At 39.3% G+C, this 19,720-nt stretch overlaps 1 protein-coding gene across 2 annotated transcripts in view; it reads right to left on the reverse strand.

Moving 5' to 3' along the window:
- Nucleotides 1-19,720, reverse strand: part of NSMCE2 (NSE2 (MMS21) homolog, SMC5-SMC6 complex SUMO ligase) — a 131,055-nt gene that overhangs the window by 56,417 nt on the left and 54,918 nt on the right. For both annotated transcript variants that reach the window (XM_031044446.2, XM_031044445.2), the window contains exon 4: nucleotides 13,978-14,131. In XM_031044446.2, coding sequence (XP_030900306.1) covers nucleotides 13,978-14,131 — 154 coding nt within the window. The remainder of the gene's footprint in view (nucleotides 1-13,977; nucleotides 14,132-19,720) is intronic.

Here is a 19,720-nt window from a genome sequence, read left to right on the forward strand (position 1 = left end):
TTAAGTACTGAACAAATTTAAGTTTTAAACAGAAGAAGTCTCTTCAATGCAGTTATGTCTCTACTTCTATTCACAAATTCATGTTGAAATACGGTAAGATAGTGCACATCAGGACAATCTGTAGGATGCCACTGTTAAGCTTAATTAATAATCCTCATTTCTCTCTTGAGTCATCATAATGAATTTTATAGGGAATCCACTTCAGGAGAAATTTCTGAAGCTGATGTTCCAAATGCTTAGATAGAGAAAATGCTTCAGCTTATAAAGATCCTGCGAGAGCATGCATTATTAAATGTACAGATGAATGCACTGTGCAGTCTCTATTTCCACCATCTGTAATTAAAGGAAGAGATCACAGCAAGATTTTTCGCCATACCCAGGTATGTGGGATTCTACTTTTGTAGATGAACTGACATTATTGCTATTTCAATTAGAATTTACACTATTAGCATTTTAATTTGATTCACAGAACCCCCTTTGAACACATGCAAAAGGTTGTATGCTGATAGCATAAGGTTTTTCTTCAATTATTCCTAATATTTTTAAAGTAGAAAAAACCTGCAAAATATTTAAGGATTTCGATATCTATTGTTCTAAGAAGTGGCTTTCAGTTAGAAATGACATTTAGGTGGAACCAACATTTTAGAAGAGCGAAGAGTAATATCTGTCTCTGCCAGTGTATTTCAGGATACCATCACATGGTTGCCTCAGCACACTGCTTTTAGTTCCAGCCCTCTCTCGTTACCCCTTCCCATCTGACTGAAATCAGCTGATCTTTTATAGGGATCCCCACCTCCTGCCAGCAAGCTCCTCACTGTCAGATACCAAGCACCATATTTAGGGTGTGCCTTTTAAATACAGAGGCCAATAGGAACACAGTTGCCTCGTTTTGTCTGCCCTGTAAGAGCCAACTGCCTTCCCATCATTAAGCCAATCAAAGGGAACACGTTCTCATGCTGTAGGCTCAGCTTTCTGATTCCACATATGCCTTTGTTGAAAATGCAAATAAATAATAATAACAATAATAAAAAAGGTATTTTAAAATAAATTTAAAGTATATCTTACATAATCTGGATAAAATGCAATTAACTTTTAACATTCATGCAATCATTTTGTTATTGCAGCTAAAAAATAGTTCTCAGAATCCAGCCCTTCCATAATCTCCAAGAAAAATACTCTTTGTTTCACCATTTTCTGATTCATTCGACTTTGGAAGCAAAATAAACACATTGCTGTGTTTAATATTGTTGCACAAGAGAATTCACAAGAATGAAATGTGTTCAAAGTTCCTAGAAAAAAATGTAGCAACGCAGGCTGCCAACTTGTTCAATGTCAAGCTCTAGGCAGTATAGCAGGACTAGCAGTAAATGACTCAGAGTGAGTCACGCTTTAGCTATTTTTGCTTTTAAAGTAATGCCAGGCGCTGTGTTAATATTCAACCCAGAGTAAATTTAGCAATGCAAGAAAACAAGTGTTTCCATGGTTGCTCCTTCACAATGTTTATGGTATATACACAGCCATTAGGCACAGGAATTAAGCCAAATTAAGAATATGGAAATGTTCCTCTTTCATTTACAACCGAATTTTGCTACACTGGGTTTCATGACTCACTCGGCTACTCATTTTTCCAACTCTAACAAAAACGTAAAGCCATAGCTAGCACACCACCAACCATACTGTTAGTGGTCAATAGCCACTGCTTTCCTCTAAATGACGGCTTGTGCTGTGTGCACAGCTGAGCTGGAAGCATGCTGGTGTATCAGTAACTGTAGTCAAAAGCAAGTGTAATCATGATAATGAAGTTACACATCTTTTTCAGGACAAAACAAGACTGACGCAAAGGCCTCACTAATGAAACTAAGGACATCAATCATGGGTTACATGTTCTGTGACACTTCTAAGAAAGAGCTGGCAGGGAGGAAAGTTGAAGAGGAGCATCGAAGGGAGGAAGGATGTTGTGGCGTCATAAGAAAAGGGAAAGCAGCTGTAGAAAAACAAGGAAGGATGCTGATTCAGGCTGGGGAGCAGTTGGGTAAAATGAGAGAAGTGGTAAAGGGGGTACGACAGAGCTGGAAAATATCCTCCCACAACGTAGCTGTGATGTGACAAAACCCGTATGCAGGCATGATTTCAATGGAGCTATCTGCACAGCCATGCTTTCTTAGGTGAGCAGGTATTTGTAGAATTGTGGAATATGAGCCCAACTAATGCAAACATCTGTCATGGCATAGCAAAGCTGTGCTGGAGAAAAGAAGGGAAAATTCAGTCTGGGTTGTAGAAAAAATCAACCCCAAAACAACTACAAAACCCCGAAAACCCCAAAGCAGTGGATGCTGCAGCAAAGGTTAGGTGAACAGCTTCCTTTGCCCACACTAATAGCAGAGCTGCCAAACGGTTACACATGATGGCTTCTTACACTTTTCTGTTCCCATTTTAATATAGCGTTTTATTCATTAGTCTTAAATTGCAGTAATTACTATTTTTACCGTAGAGGCTGATAAAGCAATCAGGAAGCTTTTACATTTTTCCTCTCAGAGAAAACTCTTCAGCTTTTCTGCATGAAGTCTTCTTCCATGCTGCGATAAGCAAGGCTTTATATCCCCCTGCTTTCCTATCTGATTATAAACTAGCCACTTAGTTTATACTGGAAGTTTATAGATAGATCCTGATAAAGAGTCTTTCTGGAAAGACTTCTGATTTCAGTAAGTCTTGGAATGACACATAAACTTTCAAATAGGGAGTGAGAGAGAATACTCAAGTCTGGGCCAGATCCAAACTGAAGCAAACTAAACACAATGAAGTCCAAAACGATGAAAAATCCTCTATAGTGTCCTCCTAACCCTGAAGGCATCTAACCCTGGAAAGCCTCTCCCAGGTTCTCCAGGGATCTAAAGTTCTGATTTCAGCACTTGCCCAGAGCTGCCCCATCCAGAGTACCAAGGAATATGTTGTTTGTTCTGCAACCTCTTTGGCTCTTGAAAGTAAGCACAGCTCCATCCAAGTGGAAGAAGAGAAGGTGGTGATGCAGATGTAGACAACCCAGTTTCCCAATCCTTGCTGGGTAAGTTAACTACTGGAGTACGTAGTCATGCACCCTCTTTGCATCATCCCTTGCCCCCTTCCATTTCCAGCTGCACAGGGTGCAGGTTCAGCTTCAACAGAAGGGCTGAAGAGTGCCCTCTACAGACCAGCCTACGGCCGAGGGGTTGCTTAAAAGCCTGTGAGCAATCGTATGATGTCAGACATTAGATCCAGCCCATCCAACAGTCTTACTCTTATGATGAATAATAAGGAATCTCTCCAGAGGACAGGAGGCAGGGAAAGCCTACAGCGATGTTTTCCTGGTATTCTCGTCGAGCCTCCAGTAGTCTGGTCAGTGGCATCTGGAGGATCCAGAAAGGTGCCAAAAGTGACATCTTCCCCTTAAGGGATTTTCCTTAGCTGCTTATTTGTGAATTTATTTTCCTCACTTCCTGGGCAACTGCTGTAGACACAATGCTATCATATGAAGCATATCACCCTCGCCCCACTCACTGCTTCTCTGCCTCATGAGATATTTTTGGTGCCTGCTGGAACACCTGTTAAGCAACTTGTCTTTAATCCTGAGATCATTCACTGCAAGCCTGGTAACACAACAGATCTACATTCATATTTCAGATGGCAAGACATGATAAACCTATCCACACTTGTAAAGTCAGATCCTGTGTCACAAATGAGAGCTAATAACAGCTGAAAGATGACAACTTAAACCACTCTTCAATTGTGACAGAACACCCAATGCTCCAAGCCTGGTTTAGAATGCAAATGCCTATGAGAAGTGTTTGACTTCTTTGACTTCGTGCTAATGGTGACTGCAAGCAACGTATCTTAGGATACCCCTGAGACACAGTACACACAATTACCACTTCAGTTCCCTGATAACATCAGCAATCGTTTGAGCGCCTAAAATTCCCAAATCCACAGATCATAGTCATGGTCCATTTCCTCTCCAGCTATATAATACAAGCGTGTGTGCTCAGTCTCACAGTACAAGCCCTGATTCATTCTCTTCACGTTACTTTACAGTTGGCACATTTTGAGTCATCTTTTGCAATACTATGATTGACGTACAGATGTAAAGCACACTATACTGACAGAAAAGATTCATCACTGAACAAAGTTGTTAATGCAGATGTGCCATAACCCTCCTTGTGGGAGACAAGGCACTTAACTCTGGGCTCTGGGATCCAGCCTGAGGTCCACAAACCTAAAAGATGGGTGTTGCAGTCCTTTAGTGCTTCTTTAGCTTTCTTACTCGATTTCAGCTCAACTTATTTAACAGTTTTGGGGTAGTGTGAGGAAGATCTCCAGTACATCTTACGGCATAAAATTAAAGTTGGAAAGAAAACATGCTTTGCTGTGAGGTTATTGGTGCCTATAGCTTTCAAGAGGGAAATGAAACAGTATGGATATCAAAAACTATGGTAAGAAGCCAATACACGCGAACTTCTGATAAGGAATTACAAGATGTTTGTTAATCTTGCTGTACATTGCTTGTTTGTATGTTACTGTATATAGCAAGTATTGATCAAGGAAATTCTGTTGATTTCAGAAGCTACACTAACACCAAAGCAAGATGTAGCTCAACCTGCATCTCTTCTGAAGGCCACACCAAAGCGCTATATGACAAACACTTTCAGGACCCATAAAAACACCAAATGTTTCCTCTTAACTGGAGAACTCTGAAGTTACCATGCAGTGTGATATGCACTGATGGGTTATTATTTAGATGGGTTATTATTTTCTCAGATCTACATCCCTGTTCTTCCTCAAATGCTCTATGTGCTGGCACTCAATCCAAATGCATTACTTGAGCAGTTCTACTTGAAGTAGTATTTCCCTTGGTATTTGGGCATACTGAGGCACAAAGTCCCACATACAAATTATTAAAATGAACATATAGGAAGGGAAAAAAACCCTACTGTCTATCCAGAAATAAGATAAATAGAATCACAGATTTGTAGAATCATAGAATAGTTTGGATTGGAAGCAATCTTCAAAGTTCATCTAGTCCAACCCTCCTGCAATGAGCAGAGAGATCTTCAGCTAGATCATGTTGCCTAGAACCACCACATCCAGCCTTGGCCTTGAATGTCTCCAGGGATGGTGAATCCACCACCTCTCTGGGCAATCTGTGTCAGTGTTTCATCACCCTCATTGTACAGTTTTTTCTCTTCACACAGCCTGAATCTCCCCTCTTTTTCAATTCAAAACCATCACCCCTTGTCCTGTCCCAACAGGCCCTGCTAAAAAGTCTCCCCCCATCTTTCTTATAGGCCTCTTTGAAGAACTGATTACTCAAGAACTGAAATACTCACATAACAGAAAAAAATAGTAAATAAAAAAGTTCCCTAAGTTTTAAGCTTCGCTTTATTTTCCTCCTCAATATCCTAACTTCAAAATGAGAACATTTCAACTGAAAAATTGTAACACCTAGATGCTTTTCCTTTCCTCTTTGTTTTCTTCTCCTTGGACCATTTTTCACCTGTTTTCCTGTGGTCACACTTGAAGTTTAGGCCATAAGCTCATGGCATAAGAATGGAATTCCTCCATCATCTATCTTTTAAATTTGTCTGAATAGAAGGCAAAAGACATAATGGCAAGTAAAATTGTACTAAGTTGGCAGAGGGAGTCCTTGTGTTTTTATGTATGTATAGTACATACATATGTATTTTACACCAGTATAGTATGCATTATTATACCATGAAAGAAGTGAATTAAAACTCTTGGTGAAATTTTGGGGGTTGGAACTTGGTGATCTTAAGGTCCTTTCCAACCCTAACTATTCTATGATTCTGTGATTCTAAATTGCTCACATTTTCTTACCAGAAAGCAAATTTTCCATAGGGTATAATCCATCTATTGCAGTTTTCAGAATTTCAGATACAGACAAGCTTTATCTCTATGCTTCTTACTCATCTGAAATGTATAAAATATTTCAAATTAATTCAAATATGGCCAACAAGACATGAGATTCTAGAAGTTCCCGTGCTGCACAACTGGATTACCAAAGACACTGACTACACTGAACTCCACCAGTTGGGGAGAGCACCTCTGTAAGCGAGGGTGCAGTGCTGGCACACAAACAAATGAGCAAAAACTTGGTCACACACTTGATTTGCCTGAAAATTTCTCAGGAGCTGAGCAAGGTTCTGAGGTTTTTCATCACTCTCCCAATAGAAACAAAGGGTAAAAAATACTATATTTTAAGATGGCAATTTGTTAAACAATGTGATTGAATGCAACATCAAGGGAATGGAATCAGCATCTAGAAGCTCCCTTCCTGACCTATATGTTCTCATAAACAGTAAAAAAAGCCACGTCGGTAGCCATCAGTGTGCTCACTTAGGAAAGAATTATCCCATGACAGTAACAATAAATTACCCAAAGTATTATCCCTAAGTGTATAATAATAATAAAAAATTATTTCTATGCAACACTTCACTTTCTTTCTAGATTTTATATAGCCAGTGCTGATCTGAAAGCCAGGCTGATGTATAAGCAAGAACCGCATCTTGCAAAGACTTTCACAATGGGATTAAATATAGATCTTTTTAAAATACATGTATAGATCAGATGAGAGACACAGAAAGAGATAAAAGGTGTTTACCCTCAAGTAGTCACTGATTGGAAGAGCAGATATTTGAAGGGCAGATATTTATAACAGAAGAAACCTACATCTGATGATCTTTCTGATTTAGATACCTACCTCCCTCAGCTGATTGCCTTTACCACAAGGTTAAAGCCTCAGTATTTCCTTCTGCAGTTGTTTCCATTTTTATATATAGTTAAATACACCCTGAACTGAGAAAGAGGAAGACTGCTTCCAGAGCTACAGCTCAATCTCCTACAGGCCAAGAGTCAGTCAAATTCTGATTTTTAAATCAAAGAGACTGAAACCCAGGTTACTCACAATGGAAAAGGGCTGTTTGAGGGCGTGGGTTGATTCCTCTTTCATTTTAATATGAATTCCATGTCAGAGCTCTAAATGCCAAAGCAAGAAACTTCTTATTTTGGTCAATCATGTTAGAAAGGCAATAATTTCATCAAAGAAACCCTCACCAGATCCGTCTGCAACTGATGTTCTTCTCACAGAAATATTGTTGATGCAAACTTTCGCCTGTTAATCCTATAAACATAGATAATTTTTGGCATGGAAAAATTGTCCTAGATCACAAAGAAAAGTTCTGATGGTTTCATTTGTTCTAGAGTTGGTCCTTCTTTGCAAATTATCAAGAACACTAGCTGTGATGGTAATTTTGCAATTTGGATATTCATCTTGTTTGCACTGCTGTAGTATTTGCGCATCCCATTTATCTAGTTTGTTTTTCTAGCTTGTTTCTCCTTCCAATAATTCTGTGAAATAGAGGGATTGTATGTCTGACTTCATCAGCATCACTTTAACTCATACTATTTCATTCCCAGGCCTTGATCTTCTAATCCTTCAAAATTACAAGTAAGTAAGCCAACTAGTTCCTTCCAGAAAATATCCAGACAGGACAGTCCCAGAAGGACAAAACGATGCCAAGTTTCTCTCTCAGGGTAGTCCTTTAACCCTACCCAAAAGTCAGATCTCATTCATACAAATGCCTCTAAACATATTCATGTCACTCCTCAGGGGCTGCAATCTGCTCCCTCAGCATCACGCCACGAAAACATTACTCTGGCAGACTAAAGCACAGTTGTGTTATTATTTCCAGTTCTTTGAACTGACAAAACCACAAAAAATAATACTAATGTTTCAGTGCCACAAGAGAAGCAGGGCAATTGAGTGTTTTGCAGTGGACATGGCTACTTAGCTCCATAGGGTACCAGCCTGGAGCAGACAGATATGAGGCAGTCCACGTTCATTAGTCTCCCCTTGCAAAGCCCACAAAACACAATATGCACATAGCTGAATTTCAGATATAAGGTTCAGACCCACGAGGATTTTAGGCACCTAACTCCCAGTGATCTGTCCTGAACTTAAAATGACTTGATCTAATACAAGAAGACTAACAATGCAAAGAACTAAACCGAAGTATCCTGAACTCCAAGTGAATTTCCTAAGTGCTGGATCATCTTTCACTTCTTTACTAGTCAAAGGGCTAATGAGGGATTTTAGATAAATGAAAAGTGCATATCCCACATATGCCAGTGAACTGTCGTAACATCAATCCCACTTTCAGTTAGAATTTCCAACTTTTCTGCTGAAGTTGCTTTCCCATAATTAGTCAGTAATTTCAGGGATCTTAAATTACTATTTTATATTAAAAAAGACAAAGAAAAACACACTAATGCTATTTTTCAACTGATCCTCTGTCAACACAGCTTAAGTATAAAGATGAAAACAGACCAACTAAGAAGCTATGTAGAACCGAATAGGATGCCAGATCTGCAAATCAGTTATGTGACTCCACACATGTAACTTTAACTACTGACTGAAGTTTCACTTCTGTTATATGTTGAAGAATAAGATTAACTTGGCTCCATCAGTGTGATGTTGTGAGGATTAATTGGATGAAACTTTCCGAGCACTATACTACACAGGTTGCAGCTTGCTTTCTTACCCTTCTAAAAGCAAATCAAAGACTTCAGTCCTTCCTGCACCTCTAAATAGATTGTCATATAAATTTAAAGAGAATTCCTTTCACAGAGTAATTTTTTTCAATGAGTGCAGTTTTCTACACAAAATGCATCTAAAATAACATTTTTTAAATATCATTATTTCTGAGCATATGCATTACTTAAACTACACGTACCATCAATAGGGTATAATGGTGTGTACTTGAACACCGAATATTAAATCTTACAATCTTCTGCTTTCAAAATAATTCTTTTTGATAATGAATATGAATCTGTCCCAGCAAAATGTTAAAACATGATACATACATTTTACAATTTTCTTTCAAAACCTCTGTAACATTTTTCTTCAGTGGGCAGGACAAGGAAGACCTTTACAACTGCAATGCTTTCCAAATTACATTGCAATGACTGGTCGCCTATGACAAAAAAACCTGCCTAAACTACTACTGTGTCTCAAAATTATTTGTTCCCTATAAAAAAGAAACCCTTTCTACATTTGCCAAATTCACTCCTTCAATTGTTTGGCAAAGCCAGCAATATTGTCATTCACTCAAACCTTAACACTTCCTACAACATGACTACTGAACATGCATCTGCTGGGTGCTTGTACAGCCCGTAGTTATCAAGGATTCCAAAGTGCATGTTATCAGCTGCTATAAAAGGGCTATGAAACCTGCCATCCTTTGTGCACCAAATGTGAAACTAAATAACCTTCAGCAAACAGCAGTGGCAGCTAGGGTCACAAGAGGAGAGATTATACCTGCTGATTAGCTCTTTGCACAGAGCATCAGAAATTTAAACTGATACACAGAGATTAAAGGCAGATCTTACTTTCATTTTACGAAGGCAAAATTCTCATACTCTGTGCCAGAAGATGCCTTTGAGATATATATATATATATTCTATATATATTGGCATGGAATAAAAAGACTTGGTAATACAACTTTAAACAGAAGGTGGGATTTTAAATTTACAAAAGATACAAAATGCAAAGTTACAATTCCTGCAGTAATCATGACTTGGTTCCTATAGGCTCAGTCCTGCAAGGTTCTGTACTGTGGTTACACTCCCATAAGGAAGTGAAACATGCCAGCAATTTCACTCATTTCAAAGGTTCTACTCAAGCACTTTAATTTAAGCAACTTGCTCAAGCATTTCACTTAATCAAAAGGAGATCACAAAAGCACTTTACAGATCCAGGACCCTTACGTGTAAAGAGCGCATCAGTCATGCAGGGTCACAAAAATGTCTTCTTACAAACCACACATGTAATCATTTAGAATTTGCTGCTATCACCAGATTCAGTGAATATCTCTCCCAAGTGCTCTATTATTTGTAAAAGACAATGTGGCCATTATGGGGTACAAGAAATGGCTGAAAATATCATAAAAACATATTAATCAACACTTTTCCACTGCTTACATTCTAAGCAGGTTTGAGTCAAAAAATGAAAATGTTTTCCATTAAAAATAAGAAGTGGGAATTTAGGAATGTGAGATCGTTCTGAAAACAGACTTTAGGAAAAAAATCACTTGCTCTTCACACAAAACCTGTCTGACAGTGTTTTGACACATATCATCAGAGGTGGAGATTTCGCATCATTTTGCACAAATTCCAGCTAAAGGAGCTGCATAATAAAGCCTCACAGATTGAGGTAAAATGCCTGCAAACTGTCTGAAAGCTGAGCAGAACAGAAACTGCTCTGAGGCATGATATCATCTTTACTGTCACACAGATGCACTTTCCCAATTTCATTTCTTCACTTTAGCTGCTGCTAAAGCTCAAAGGGAAGAAAGCCTCCTTCCCACAGAGCTGCCTGGAGAAGAGGACAAACTGAAGGTAATACAGCGCTGCTCTCCTCCCTGAGAGTATCAGAGGTACCTACTATGCTTCATGTCACCTCTTAGGTGGCAGAGAACAACCACACCGCTCATTTTCATCACTGGGGCACCAAATATCAAGAGACAAAATGTATTAGCCTTCTGAATTTGCTGTTGAAATAAGGTTATATTCAACTGCTTCACACTCTGCACCATACCCAAAAAGAAAGTTTTTCTCCTTCAAACGCTAGCTAATTACTAACTAGCAAGACAATATAAGACTACAACATTTCCTTGTTCAGCTATTCTACAATAAAAATGTCAAACTCTGCATAAAAACTATGCAATAATTAATGGTAACCTATCATGAAAGGCAAATCATTTCAGCATCTACCCCATCTGCTCTTTAGATAGAAAAGGCTGGGACAAGAGAAAACTTCAGGAAAGCTCCTCTGAGAAAATTTGGCTGGAGTTTTTATATCTTATCTCATTTAGCAATAAAACCAAACCCCAGGAAAGAGCTAAAAACTGGATAACACTGTGTATGTGCGCTTGAAACAGGCAGGAGTCAGGCACTAAGCTGTGCCCAAAGACTAATACCTGAAAACAAAGTAGCAGCCGGGGAGTTGTAGATGAAGTTATTGATACATGTAACTCACATCAAGCAGCTTTACACATAAATCAAGTAGTGTCCCCAAAACTGCAGACACATAATATGCTGTATTATGGGACCAGTATTGTAGGACTCATGCTTTTGAAACCACAATGCATAAAGGAGAAGCTAATGAATACACAGATAACTTGACTAAAGCACACTGCTGACTACTTAACAGGATGACCTTAATGTTCTCCTGTATCTGAGCTCAGCTAGTACTGCAACCCAAAAGTCCCTGCTTTTGAGACCATTCTTTACAGTAACACTACTTTCTGCATGGTGTATGTGATATTTTAGATAGTGCTCAATTACACATCTCAGCATAGTAATTTACTCCATAGAGCCCAACAAGAATAGACTTTCTGTACCAGTATACACGTCGGCTTAGCTTCTCACAAAGACGTTAAGACCAGAGGCCCTGATCCTATGAGACTGTATCTGTCATTTTAAGCTTGTGAATGAATTTGTGACATTCAGTTGCTGAGGTCTTTTTAAAGATTATGTATGAGTGCCCAAAACACAGAAAAGGAGAGAAAGAGGATTAAGGGTAATGGCAAGAAGTTCACATAGCTACAACAGAGAAACTGACCAATCTTACTGGTTCCAGGACACTATATCATAAGAAGCAAATTTACATCTGTGAACACAGACTCCACTGATCTTCAGCCATCCATTATTACTCAAGAATTTCTGAGAGCCTTCCTTGTAAAAAAGCCTTTTGAAGAGGAAAGTAAAGTAGGAAAGTGACTTTGTGGTGGATCAACAGACTATTTAGGCGGAAGACACAATATTAATGCAAGCTTAAGGCAGCACTATTGTGCTTGCTTTGAAAAGCTTAACTTTGAATTTTCCACCTATTTCTATCTGCAGATCTGAGGTGGCATTTAGTTATCCATTTCAAAAGCAGGGGAGGATGCAACAGGTTCTTTATTTGAATGCATGCTCTTATACTGCACCCAAGTCATAGAATCATAGAATCACAGAATAGTTAGGGTTGGAAAGGACCTTAAGATCATCCAGTTCCCAACCACCCTGCCATGGGCAGGGACACCTCACACTAAACCATATCACCCAAGGCTCTGTCCAACCTGGCCTTGAACACTGCCAGGGATGGAGCATTCACAACCTCCCTGGGCAACCCATTCCAGCACCTCACCACCTGCCTGTGAACTAATAACTAAAAACTTTCCATTTAGCTTTTTAAATTGCATAAAATGCTGTAACAGGAGCAAATGTGATGGATTTACCTCACCCAAACCACCATGTGTTCTACAGAGCCAAAGTTGACCCATCTGACTGAAACAGTCTCAACACAGCAGTCCATCCAACATCACCATGCATTTCATACTGGACACAGTCTGACCTCTGTGCACAACTAAAACAGAAGTCCAAGTGGCTAATATGACATTCCTGGATTTCAGGGAGTATTAGCAGAATGATGGCTTTCAACAGGTATTCCAGTTAGCACTCAGTCCCACAACCTGAGCTCAATGTAGTACTAGGGCATACACCCCTTCCTCAGGCAATTACAGGGTGGAAAGTAAATCCAAAGTCAGTTATCAAGATTTTATCTTCTCAGTTACAAACACCTGGAAATTAGGAATTACAACATAATGGTGGGGCAGTAATAATTTTATGGTTATGCAGGGAGTGAAAATTACACTGTTCTGTGGTCTGCAACTTGGTTTATTCATTCTTAAGAATAGTGCCAAGAGCTCACTTGAACTCAGAGATCAATGCTAATACTCAAATCCAGAATCTCAGAAACCAAAAAGAAGGGAAACACATATATTAAGCCCTCAAGCTCTAATCCTATGGAGTTTTCAGATATCAGATCTAAAATTCACTTTGTCAAACATGTCTTCACACTTCATAAATCTCTACAGAGAACAGGGAAGTAATCCAAAGTCCAGTGAACTCAGCAGGAAAATTCTTTCCGCTAGTTTCAGTGGGTTTTGGATAGGGCTCCACAAAAACAAAACTCAAGGAGAGTGACAGAAATGTACCCAGAGTATCATTTTCTAATGGTATAAATCATTAATCTATAACTCCTGAGGTTCCTGAGATACCAGTTTATGTTGAAATCAAAATGCAGGGTGGGAGGGAATAGGTTCAGGGGTCAAGGGACAGCAAGCAGAATAATATGAGTTCAAAACATGATCACAACTGGGGAAGAGCAGCACAAATAGTGTTACAGCCTATGAACTTTCCCAGCAACAGTAATCAGAGATATTTTAATGGCTGCTATAATTTGCAGGGCAATAAAAGTGTACAGTTTTGTTGTGCTGCATAAATCCTAGAGCTGTTCACTCTCCAATTTTTCTGGTAATTCAAGCACAAATAACTTCATAATTTAACGCTTGATAAATCACATGAATTAAGAAAACCAGATTTTAATAAATTGCAGCGTTACGTGGCACGTGCACAGAAGCTGTAAACCTGAGAACACACACAGTAAGCATTTTCCAACAATATAGTTCTACCATTAAAGCAAAGGTCTTCTTAGAGTTGCAACACATCCTAAGTTGTGAAACAAGAGCAATTTGTTTAAGTGACAAATGAAAACAGCTTACCTAATCTTTTTAGATGATCCTATCAACTAAAAATAAAACTAATGAGAAAGGTTTCTAATGAAAAAGCCCACCTTCCACAGAAAAAGACATGAAGCAACATTTTCCAGGTATTTGTATTCAGACATAGCAGAAGCTGTGGGAGTCTAAATAAAACTACCAAGGTAATTACATTGGCTTCCTTCTGCACAGATAGCAATTTAAGTAAATTTTTAAATACAAACACCCACCTCAGCTTGAGCCATAACCAGCAACTCTATAGAGCAGTTAGTCACATCTTACCACTTAGCATTCAAAGAATCTATAGTTTTTAAAAGATAAGACTTACATTGTTTTCTCATCTGTTTAAGCTGATCCTTAAAATACACATATTTTTCATTCTTTTGCAAATCTGAGTCACTGTTCTCGCTCTCCATTGCAGTAAATTTTTCATGTACTAAAGCTTTTAAATCTGGTATGTTTTCTGGTTTTTCTCGTTTGATCTGTAAGGAATAAGAAATACAATGTTATTCATTATGACCTATTTTAATACAAAGAAGAAGACATCAAGCAAAAAGTTATGAACATAATCTCAGTTTCTTTCGCCTACATTTAGATTTCCTGCTCTGAAACCATAACCTCCAGGTATATATTTGTTCCAGCAAAAGTAACTATGATAAGTAGAGATTAACTTCTCAGTGTCATTTAACTCAGTTACTGTTGTACAGGTTATTTCTCACACTAACAACAGGTAAAACTGAACCCTGCAGTCAAATTTACATCCATGAGCGGTAAAGGTCAACATGTTAACAAGAGCCAGCAAACACTGAATGTGAATGAAAGCAAAGAGTACAGCTCTGTCCAGAAAGTGAGAAGATGACTGAAAGACAAATAATTTTTAAAGAGTTTTATAAAAACTTCCACTCTCTCCCCATTTTTGAATCAGCTTTCTGGAAGTTCATAATCTACCTGCATGAATACTGTGACAACTAAAACGGGGGAAGTTCAGGTTAGATATAAGGAATAAGTTCTTTACTGTGAGGGTAGTGAGGCACTGGCACAGCTTGGCCAAAGAAGTTGTGAATGCTCCATCCCTGGCAGTGCTTCAAGGCCAGGTTGGACAGAGCCTTGGGCAACATGGTTTAGTGTGAGGTGTCCCTGCCCATGCCAGGGATTCAGAACTAGATGATCTTTCCAGCCCAAACCATTCTATGACTCTATGGTAACAGCAGCAAAAGCAGTACAAATAGCTAATGTAAAAGGAAACCACCTCTATTTATTTCTGCTGTGTGAACAAGAAGCATTATGCCATACAGGCTGGCAAAAAGTTTCCTGAAAATCATTTGCTTACAACAATTGCATCTGAAATAATCTGGAGAACAAGTGACTAGAAACAAAAGGGAAGTCAATCATGTAGGAGATATTGAGATATTCCAAGCATGCAAAACCCACTTTATGAACCTCCAGAAAACAATGATTCGAGTCCTTCCTTTCCGATATGAAATTCTAGGGAATTGTACCTTTGACAGGTCTTCATAAGAACTAGCTTACAGGTGGTGGGGACTGTACTGTGCAATGATGATCAGCAACAGCACAGACTTTGAAAGAAGGTGGACATCTGTCAAATTCTTAATGCTAAGCATTTCCTGAATCAGACAAAAGCTATTTCTATCCCAAACATATGGCGAAACATGACATTCTGAAATAAAGGAGGTAAGCAGCATTTCTGCTGAGCCACTCTTCCCCTGCAACACATATGAAATTCTGCCCCTCACCAGACCATGGTACTGGTCATTGTGAAAGACAGGAAAAGAGCCTACTGAGACAAAAATGGTCCACTTCATCAAATCATTTACAGGCTCCAGAGTTTACAGAGACCTTGGAAATCCTATGGAATATATCTTATTTCAGTAGCCAAAGAAATAATAAATATACGTGTAAAAATGGACTTTGCAGATATGTAAACCACGAAAACTAAACTTTCCTTTTAATCCAAGCAAAGCAATCCATATAACTATTATTTCTTCCAAGCGTAAAGCAGTTTGGCACATTTACTTTAGGCACACACAAGTTGTGGCAAGAATTAAGAGAAAAGCATGCACTGCCAGGTGATAGCATGTAGTTTTCAAAGGCACCTGGAGATGAAAGATCACCTACCACAACATCCAGCTGTCAATGGGAGAGACGGGAATGCCTTGGTACCAAAGAAGTACAGTGACTCTGAAGACCAACAGCACAAATGCTCAGAGTGCTACATAAAGCCAAGCAGTAGCGTACAGTCCTTAGCCTATGAAACCTGACAAAAGGAGCAAAGGAAATAGGAGCATTCTGTGCTTAGGGCAATGAGGGCAATCACACGTACTCACACGTTGCCTCTGTGTGCTGGTTTTGGCTGGGGTACTTTTTTCCACAGTAGCCAATATGGGGCTGTGTTTTGGATTTGTGCTGGAAATGGTGGTGATACCAGAGAGGTGTTTTAGTCACGGCTGAGTAGATCTTACACAGAGCCAAGGCCTTTTCTGCTCCTCACACCACCCCACAGTGAGCAGGCTGGGGGTGCACAAGGAAGTGGAGGGGACACAGGAGGGACAGCTGACCCCAGCTGACCCAAGGGTTATTCCACACCATATGGCATCATGATCAGTGTATAGAGCCAAGGGAAGAACAGGAAGGGAGAGACATTCACAGTGATGGTGTTTGTCCTCCCAAGTAACCATTACACATGATGGAGCCCTGCTGGCCTGGAAATGGGCTAAGCTGGGATGGGAAGCAGTGAATTAATTCCTATGTTGCTCTGCTTGTGTGTGTGGCTTCTGCTTTACATACTGAACTGCCTTTATCTCAACCTATGAGTTTACTCATTTTTACTTTTTCTGAATCTCTCCTCCATCCTGTTGCAGAGGATTGAGTAAGTGGCTGTGTGGGACTTAGCTGCTGTCTGGGGCTGAACCACAACAAAGTGCTGCAAAAGAAGGCCTATCAGAACCAAAATCAACACTGTTCCATATTCAGCTGGAGAAGAAAACTGGCCATCAAGTGTACACAAGCACAAGAAAGCAGTTACTAAATCTAAATACACTGAAAATCCAGCACAATATGAAATAATTATTTGATCTGGACAACATGCAGTGCAAACATACTCCTTCCTGCAACAACTCCATCAGGCTGCTTTTACAGACATCTCTCTTTAACATAAAAATAGTGTATAAACAGAGGACCACACTCACAAGCATAGCCCAAATCACAACCCGTCACTAGGACCTGCCCTCAACATGAATGAGAGCACTGTGGTCAGATACCATATAGAAGATCCAGTTATGTATGCTAAAAAACACCAAGAAACCAAAGTGCTTCTAAGTTGCTGATATGCACACAAAGAGTAAAAGAAATTATATGGACATTCATCACAGACATCTATCTGTAGCAAAGAAAATGTCAATAGTCTTTTCCTCTCTATAGGGACTACGTTACACATTGGTATAGTTACATGGGGCTCTTTTAATCTTTTTCTTGACTCAGGAAAGATTTGAGTACCAAAATCCACCAACACAGCATCTTCAATCATACCCTTAGAGTGAGAGGTGAAGAGAAAGGTGCAGTCAATGTTAGTTCAGTGGTTTTCTCAACTCCAACTTCCAGAATTAAAGGACGTTACACATATGAGCAGAAAGAGAGAAGGGACTGTAACTTATACTGTCATGTTAGCAAAAAGGCCAGATCATAGAATCATAAAACAATTAGGGTTAGAAAGGACCTTAAGATCATATAGTGCCAATCCCCCTGTCGTGAGATGTTTGAGAAGCTGCTTTGTATACACGCAAACAAACCTTGCCCCTGCCACTCTGCAACTGCAGAAACTCACATGTCACTATCTGTACTAACCTTGAGGGAACAATTAATAAAACCCTTCCTTGGCTACAGAACTATCACACAGCTTGCTGCCATGTATCCACCAAATAAGAAATATAATGCTATTTGCTAAAGGCAACATGAGCAATTCCACCAGTTATCAAGAAAAAATTAAGTCTTTCACATCAGCTATATTCCCAATAGCAATATATTACATTGTGAGGATAGTTGGGCAGTGCAGTGCTACCGTATCAAATAAGCTCAGACAACCTTCTAGTACAGAAACCTAAAGAGTCAGACAAGAGATGCTCAAAGGATGCTCTTTCCTGTAGGTTAACATCTTTCATGTTTCCAATTTAAATTCAGTTTCTGTTCACCTCCAGAAAATTGCTTTTATTAAAATGATTATTAGAGACACCATTCCTGACCACACTCAATACTCTACCATCATGTATGCTATTACACATACTTCTATGCCAGGCAGACCTTCTGGAAGGTCAACATGTCACAGGTGAATAATAAGGCATGTCCACCCACACTAATAACAAGTAAATATGTTTGCTGTGCACAAGCAATTTCTCTTTGGTTTCTGCATATCCTATTCCATGAAGAGAACTGAGAACGGTCTAACCCAACAGCATAAATGAAAACAAATGAAAGAAAATGTGACATCAGTCCTAGTTCCTCATGGTGGGACAGAACATCGTACACACCCTTACAGGTATAGTACAGTTTTCTCCTTCACCACCCTTTCCCACTCTATAGATTCACAATGAATGTAGTGATGATGAGCATACCGAAATGTACAAGGACAAAACAAATTTAGGATATGGCTAAGGGACACAGGAAGATTACCAATCATCAGGGCAACATATTGGAGTCGTACTTCTTTTAAGTCTCAGCATGTCAGATAAATGCTTAGTAGCAAATCTGAAGCATGTTCAATTTCTCAGTAGAAGTTACTTCACGAAGGAACCATGAAAGACACATTAAGCAAACAACTGTTCATTTAGTAGCACTGTCAGCCAAAACCAGCATGCCAAGTAACACCTTACAGTCATTAGTCAATCCATTGAGACTTACATTGATTTTGAAATGGGGTGGAGGCATACACACCCTACAAAGCATCCTGAAATGACATATAACTATGAACTGGGAGTGTTCAGGACATATGGTGAAAAGAAGTATCAGTCACAACAGCTTGTTTACAGCAATAGAAAAAAGCAGAAGCATCTGCTGTGACAGTCCCGTAGCAGCGAGGAACCATGTGGGTATTTACATGGAAGCTCGGCAATAAGAGGGAGAACAGACATGTTATACATGATAATTAATGGTACTCCATACGTACTCTACCAGCAATGCTGACAGGAAAACACACTTAGAAACACTAAAAAAGTAATTGCTTAGAAATACATACCTGTCATTTACCTATCAAAGGACATTTCCTCATGGCCATACACCACAGCACCTGGTCTCAGCTCATTTGTGCTAAGAGGTTATTGAGTTTGATGGGCAATGCTTATGAAATGAGACAGTTCATGGCAGGTCTTTAACTTCTTCCCAGTATCTATCTCTAAGGATGAGCATTCTTTTTGTAGATTCTTCAACTCGTAGTGTGCCTACTGAATGCATAAACTGTTAAACTATGCCTCAAAAATCAGGCTTTTTGAAAGGCCAGCCTAAGATAACGGTAAACCTTTAGGGTATTCAAAGAGGCAGTATGGGGAATTACTATAACCACCAAACAGGAAATAAATTATTCTGTGCCAGACCAATCCAAGAACCAGTGAGGTTAAAGGTACCATAGACTAAAATTGCATCAGCTTGCAGTATTAGTCTACATACAGTAAAGGTTCAGTGTCTAAGAGGGCACTGATTAGCATAACTCTGCATGCAGCATTGCAGCATTTAGCAATTTGTCCTTCCCAGTATTATGTCCCAAAACACTTTACAAACATTAAAGAATTTAGCCTCAAATGCCCATTGTGACATCGGTACCATCAAGTGTACTTTACAAATGGGGAGACTGTGGCATGAAGAGAGAAATAACTTGGCCTAAGGTTGCACACAAGGAGACTGTGGCAGTACCAAGAATAAATAAACCCCAGTGCTGTGCTTTGAGCACAAAGCCATCCTTTCACCTTCTTCTTTAGCTGAGGGAAAGTTCAAATTAACACGTGCATTTGGTTCCCTCTCCACAAAGAGGCCTGAAACTGCTTGTGGCTGCTTGGCAAACTGTGATA

Source organism: Melopsittacus undulatus, chromosome 1 (assembly GCF_012275295.1).
Source record: "Melopsittacus undulatus isolate bMelUnd1 chromosome 1, bMelUnd1.mat.Z, whole genome shotgun sequence".
Lineage (NCBI taxonomy): Eukaryota > Metazoa > Chordata > Aves > Psittaciformes > Psittaculidae > Melopsittacus > Melopsittacus undulatus.